Source organism: Pogoniulus pusillus, chromosome 40, assembly GCF_015220805.1.
Source record: "Pogoniulus pusillus isolate bPogPus1 chromosome 40, bPogPus1.pri, whole genome shotgun sequence".
Lineage (NCBI taxonomy): Eukaryota > Metazoa > Chordata > Aves > Piciformes > Lybiidae > Pogoniulus > Pogoniulus pusillus.
The window spans coordinates 2,803,956-2,810,366 of record NC_087303.1 but is presented as its reverse complement, the minus strand read 5'-3'; the positions used below and the strand labels follow the sequence as shown (position 1 = coordinate 2,810,366).

General features: G+C 66.7%; 1 protein-coding gene across 1 annotated transcript; it reads right to left on the bottom strand.

The window, feature by feature from the left end:
* Positions 1-2,414: 2,414 nt before the first annotated feature.
* On the bottom strand, positions 2,415-4,596 carry CSF3 (colony stimulating factor 3). The gene is made up of 5 exons (XM_064174404.1): positions 4,581-4,596; positions 4,114-4,283; positions 3,293-3,400; positions 3,045-3,191; positions 2,415-2,585 (listed from the first exon to the last, which is right to left on the bottom strand). The coding sequence occupies exons 1-5, from the start codon at positions 4,594-4,596 to the stop codon at positions 2,415-2,417; spliced, it is 612 nt and encodes a 203-aa protein (XP_064030474.1).
* Positions 4,597-6,411: the final 1,815 nt, after the last annotated feature.

Genomic DNA, 6,411 nt, shown 5'->3' with positions numbered 1-6,411 from the left:
CTCTGTGCCACGGCTGGGGCCGAGTGCCCACCGGGCCTGAGTCCTGCTGGCACTGCCCTCTGCCCCAGGGGCAGCTCTTTACCGTTAGCAGGAGCAAAGAGCAGGCCTCAGCCCTCTGTCAATATTTGCCAGCCGCAGCTGAGAGCTGCAGCGTCCGGGAAGGGGCTGGGGCCGGAGCCGGAGCCGTTCCTGGAAGCGCCGGCGCAGGAAGGAGCCGCAGCTGGCACCGGCGGCTGGCACCGGCGGCTCTCCGACCCCTTCCCAGGGCCGGCAAGTTGGCAGAAGGCAGGAAGAAGACCCTCTTGGCACCTGTTGGAGGGTGGCAGTGGCGGCGGCGCTGGGCTGAGCCTGGCAGTGATGCCCACGGTCACAGGACCCAACCACGGGACCCGCTGGAGGAAGCTGGGCGAGGGCACCGCCGGGGGCAAAGCTGGGGGCACGGGGACAGCCCGGGGTGGCAGAACACCCGCGAGGGGGTGGGGAGAGGCCATGGGATGGTTCTGGGGCTTGCCAGGGCTGGGGTGGTGCCCATGTCTCCTGACTCTGCCAGCTTCCCCCTGGGCACAGCTGTTTGCCCATCCCCTGCTCTTCTTCCTGCTGCGAGTCCCAACCCGCGGCGGTGGCACCGGGAGGGCTCCGGGCGGGTCCCGGGCAGCTCTTGAACAGACCCCCACAACTGCCATCCTACAGTGAGGGCACAGTGCCCACGTCAGCTCCCCTCCTGCAGAGCCCTGGGCACTCCTCACACCTGTGCTTACCCTCCTGGCACTCCCTGCATGGCACAGGGATGCTCTGAACCTCCACCACAGCAGCTGCTGGAGGGCTCCTGGCACGGTGCCGGTGCCAGGGCTGCTGACACTGGCAGTCTCCAGTGCTTTCTAGGAATCAGCTCTTGCCCAAGCGGCGCTGCCAGCTGGGGGAGGAAGCTGCCACCCCCGGCGAGCCACACCCGGGCACCCTGTGGGTGCCTGCCAGCCGTCGGCGGGGTTTGTGCCACAGCGCAGGGGTGAGAGGGCTGTGGGCGAGGCTTCGTGTCAGGGCTGGGCACCACTGAGCCAACGCCAGCCCTAAATGTGCCCGTTCCTCTATGCCTCCGTGCCCACCCGAGCAGCCACACCCGGGCAGGGCACCCCCACGGCTGCCTCCTCAGTGGGGTTTGTGCCACAGCGCAGGGGTGAGAGGGCTGTGGGCGAGGCTTCGTGCCAGGGCTGGGCACCACTGAGCCAATGCCAGCCCCATTCCTCTATGCCTCATTTCTCCATCCCCACTCCCTGCCCACACGGGCAGCCACACCCTGGCACCCCGTGGGTGCCTCCCGGCCCGCGGTGGGGTTTGTGCCACAGCGGTGAGAGAGCTGGGGGGGGGGTGTGGGGGGGTGCTGGTTCGCACCGGGAGCGTTGATTTAAACTGGGGCTGGGCACCGCTGAGCATCAATGCCAGCCCCGGGTGGGGCCGTCCCTCTTATGCCCCACCTCTCTGTGCCCCTATGCCCACTCCTTGCCCACGCAGTGTGCCCCCCCCAGAGGCAGCTGAAGGCTGGAGCCGAAAAAATAAAGACTTTTATTGCCATTTTTTTGGAGGCATAGAAAAACGCAGCAAAGGTTTGCCCTGGGGAGTGCCCAGTGGCACCCATAAATACAGTACAAAACTGTGCCAACGCGGGCCGAGAGGGGCGTGGGGAGCTGCTGGCACAGCCCGTGCCAGGGCTGAACTGCCCAGAATTGTGTCCTGCTGGTGCCTGCTTGCTGTGGCAGTGCCCAGCTGCTCCCCTCCCCGACCCCGGGGGGCAGGAGAAGGGCACAAATAAGTTAAACTGCAATAAATAGTCAGAGTTTAGAGGGGAAGTGGCACAGCTGCTGGCACTAGAACCCTGTGCCACCCCTGTGCCACCCCTGTGGCACTTCCCTCCTTCTCCTCCCTCACTTCATGGCTAATAAATATTAATTAATGTAATTAGTCCTCATAGAATCAACACCCCTCGAGGCTTGCCCTGGCAGAGGGGGATGCTGCTCTGGGCACCCCCAGCTTGAAGCAGGGCATCCAGAGATGGGGTTTTGCTACAGGGGATGGTGCCCACAGCTCCTCATGCCAGCCTAGGGAGAAAGGGAAAGCAAGACACAGGTGGTGCCCAGGGAGGGCTGTGCCCAGCTCCCAAACCTCGTAGCAGAGATACTCTTGTGTTTAAATATTAAACAAGGGTGATGCTGCCCACGGGCAGCTGCATGCCAATGCCAGCGCAGGGCAGGGCACCCTGCTCGGGCTGGAGGGGGTGGGCATCCCCCAGCCAGATAAATATTAAATAGCCATAAATATTAAATAGGCAAAGAGCTGCCAGCTCCAGGGAGGGTGGCTGAGGGGGGGGGACACACACACACACATCAATAAATAGGGTGCAGTGGTGCCAGGGCTTGGCATCAGAGGTGGGCGAGGTGCCGCAGTGCCCGGTACGCCGTCTCCAGGAAGCGCTGGAAGTTGGCCAGGATGAAGAAGCTGCCAACTTGGTGGTGGAAGTGGGAGGAGAAGGTGGGCAAAGGGCTCTGAGCCTCCGTGGGGAATGTCACCGTGGTCAGGCCCAGGTCCTCCATCTGCAGCCGGGCACGGGCAGAGGATCAGTGCCAGGCACAGGGATACCCAAGGAGAGTAGCAGCATCCTGGTAGTGCCCCTGTGTGCCCTCCCTGCTGTAGCCCTGTGTGTCCTCCCCAGCTCTCCTAGGATGCAGACCCTGTGCCCCCGAGTGCCCTCCCCAGCTACCTGAGGTGCTCCTGTGTGCCCTCCCCATCTAGCCAGGGATGCTCTCTGCCCACCCTGTGCCCTTCTTGTCTCCCCACACGTGCAGATTCCGTGTCCTTGTGTGCCCTCCCCACCTCCCCAAGGGGCCAAACCCAGCAGTGCCACTGCGTGCCCTCCCCTTTCCCCAGGGGGGGCTGCAGAGCCCTGTGCCACCTCCCTATCCCCCAGAGTCTGTGCCCTCCCCATCTCCCCATGGGTACAGACCCTGTCTATGCCCACCCTGTCGCCCTACATCTTCCAGTCCCTCCCTCACCTGTTGCTGGATGTTGGAGGAGAGGTTGGCAGCATCCAGCTGCAGCGTCTCCACCAGGCTGGCATGCCCGGGCAGCAGCTCCAGGATGGCAGCAAGGGAGCCACGGTAGGCACGGAGCCCATTACGGATCTGGCTGAAGCAGGCCTCCTGCGGGTGGGCACAGCGTGGTCAGCGTGGCACAGTCAGGCCACCGAGCCGGGCACCGGCGGGGCGGGCAGCTGGGGGCAGGGGCAGGCTGTGGCACTCACCGCCTGGAAGGTGCGGCTGTGGCACTGCTCCAGCGCTGCCTGCGCGATGCCCAGGTGCTGCCGCACCAGCAGCAGCTCCTCCTCCTTGCACAGCTGGAACTTGTCACACTGCGGCGAGGGGCAGAGGCTCAGGGCGGCTGGAAGGCTCTGCCAACCTCTGCCACCCCAGCCCTGAGCCCTGCCGCCACCCGCAGCCCAGCCGGGAGGAGGGAGGGGGTGGGCAGGATGCCACCTGGTGAGGTGAGGACTGGACCAGAGCAAGCTGTGGGGCTGCTGCTCCGGCAGGGGTGTGCCCCGGGGAGGTGCCCACATGTCAGCAGGGTGCATGGCCATGGTTACAGCCCCAGGGATGCCCTGGGGAGGTGCCCACATGTTGGCAGGGCACATGGCCACGGTCACAGCCCCCAGGGATGCCCTGGGGAGGTGCCCACATGTTGGCAGGGCACATGGCCATGGACACAGCCCCCAGGGATGCCCCAGGGAGATGCCCACATGTCAGCAGGGTGCATGGCCATGGTCGCAGCCCCTGAGGAAATGCCCACATGTCAGCAGGGCGCATGGCTGTGGTCACAGTCCCCAGGGGTACCCCGAGGAGATGCCCACATGTCAGCAGGGCGCATGGCTGTGGTCACAGCCCCCGGGGGTGCCCCAGGACCCCAAGGCTGAGCAGCTCAGGGGGTGGCTGCAGCAGAGGGGACGCTGCTGGCTCCTGGCCTTGCGCGGCTGATAAGGCTGGGGAGGGGAAGGTCACCTTATCTGCCACCCCGCAGCACCCACGGCCGCTGCCCACCTCCCCCCCCAGCGTGGCACCGGGCACTCACCACCACGCGCTGCAGCGCGGCCACGTCCCCCTTGATCTTGCGAGTGAACTCCAGGCTCTTGTGCAGGAAGAGTTGGAAGTCCTGATCCCCGGAGAGCTCTGCCAGCGGTGCCCCGTGCAGTGCCCGCCACGGTGCCCACAGCAGTGTGCCCAGCAGCAGCGCCAGCAGGCCTGTGGGGACAGCGGCTCAGTGCCCACGTCGGGGGTGAGCACTCCGGTGACACCCAGCGCTGGGCTCTGAACTCGGCTGCCCACCCCCCCGGGGATGATTCTATGACAGTGGCACCAACACAGCCTGGCAAGGGGCAGGGACCCTCTAAACGGGAGGGGGGGGGGTCGGGACTGGGTGCTGCCTGAATCCCACCACCCCCAGGGGGCAGCCAGGGGGCAGCGGCGGCTGGGATGCAGTGGGTGCTGCGGGTGAGTGCTGCGGGTGGGTGCTGCGGGGGGCAGCGGGAGGGTACTCACGGCTGAGGCAGGACATGGTTGGCGTCTCCAGCTCCCGGTAAGCGTGGCCCGGCCCGGCCCGGCTCGCTCTTGGCACGGCTCTGGGGCGGCTTCATCGATCAGGGCATTTATAAGGCCCGCGGGGCTCTCACCGATGTGGCAACCCCCCCGGGATTGCCTCATTGTCTTAATCACCACCCTGCAAGTCCCGGGGAGCTCCGGCCGCTGCCCACTCCCCGCTGCCCACGGGGCTTTCCCGGGGCTGGTGGGCAGAGGTACCCCTTGGCGTGGCCGTGGGTGCCCGTTAGAGCCCCGGCGGTGATTCATTAACCCGCTGCCTGGCTGGTGCCCAGCGCCGCGGGGTCACTCCTGCCTGAGCGGGCAAGGGGGGGGGCAGTGGCATTCCACGGGCGGTGTCCCTCTGGGACCGTTGCCCGTGTGGGCACTTCCCGTGCCAGCTGCCCAAGCTCCTCATCCCGGAGTCAGGGCAGGCACCACCTGTGTGACCTTCAGCGTGGTGAGACCAGCTGGAGGTGCCCAAGGTGAGACTCTACCCTGGCACCTGCCCAGCGCCGCAGCTCCCCGGCTCAGCACCGTGGGGTCGGATCCTGCCCCACTGGGTGCCGCAGCACCCCCGTGGGCAGCGCTGAGCTCCCGGCTGCGGCGGGAGCCTGTCCCCACCCTGGCAAGGTGCCATGCCCATCACCTGGCCCTTCGGGGAAGCGGCTGCCAGGGCAGCCCCAGGTGTGGGGCAGCTGCTCCCTGCCCCCGGCGCTGATGTGGGAATTTTGGCTCCTGCTGCTTCCCGCAAGCCCTTCCAGGATGATCCCTTGGGCCGGTGCCAGCTGGGTCAGCTCCTGCCCGGCACGGGCTGCCCAGGGCACGGGAGGCAGCCGCTTGACCCACGGCTGGGGGGTGTGGGAGGGCACCAGGCAGGGTGAGTGCGGGGGTAGTGCTCCGCTGGGGAGGGTCTCACTGCACTACTGACCCCTGGCCTGGGGCACATCACTGACCCCCTGCAGAGCCTGGGGACAGGGACCCTGCAGCAGGACAGGCTGAAGAGGCAGTGGGGTACAGGCTGTAGGGTACAGCTCGTGGGGCACAGCCTGCAGAGCCACCCCAAGCCTGGGCAGCTGCTTCCCCCCCCGAGCTGGGGTCAAGAACCCTGCTGGCAGCCGCGGGGAGCATCAGCAGGGCCTGGCATGAGGCAGATCTTAACGCTGGAACCTAAGGATGAGCTTCAGCCTCAGCCTCCGGTGGCACTGAACCTTCTGCTGCCAGCCTGGCTGAAGGACCTTGGCAGTGCAGCCTGTTCTTGGGACCCCCTCTGCCCGTGGTGCCCTCCCCCGAGCTGAGGGCAGCTGAGGCCCTTCTGGAGCAGGTGGGCAGGGCACGGAGGGGGCTTGGTGGGGCATGCCCAAGTTCCCCTTGCCCTGGCTCCCAGTGGGCAGCTGCCATCTCATCAGCTTGGTGCTTTCTAGAATTGGGGGGTGGGGAGGGGGGGGACATGAATCAGCCCCCCCCGGGCCCCTGTCAGCTTTCCAGGGAAGGAAGTGGTGACCTGACCCAAACCCTCGTGGGTGTGGGGTGGGGGTAGCCCAGCACAAACCCTCCCCGGGGCTGGAGCTGCCCAGCCTGGCCCTGAGGACTGTCTTCAGTCGTGCCCTGCCTTTGCATGACGCCTGAGTGGGCATCCTCTGCCCCCTCCCAGCAGCTGGGCTGTGCCCGGTGCCGGCTCTGGCACCTCCGCCGCTGGCTGCGGTTTTGCCCTCCCTGCTCTCCCCAGCCCGGGGCTGGCCCTGGAGCGGTGCCAGGCAGCGCCTGTGGCCCCAGGGCAGCCCCGGGCTTGACC

Excerpts from the sequence above, each read along its gene's own strand:
- CSF3 (XM_064174404.1), bottom strand. Across the intron at positions 3,192-3,292 it reads ACAGCCGCACCTTCCAGGCG|GAGGCCTGCTTCAGCCAGAT; the intron begins GTGAGTGCCACA and ends GCCCACCCGCAG. Across the intron at positions 2,586-3,044 it reads CCTCCAACATCCAGCAACAG|ATGGAGGACCTGGGCCTGAC; the intron begins GTGAGGGAGGGA and ends GCCCGGCTGCAG.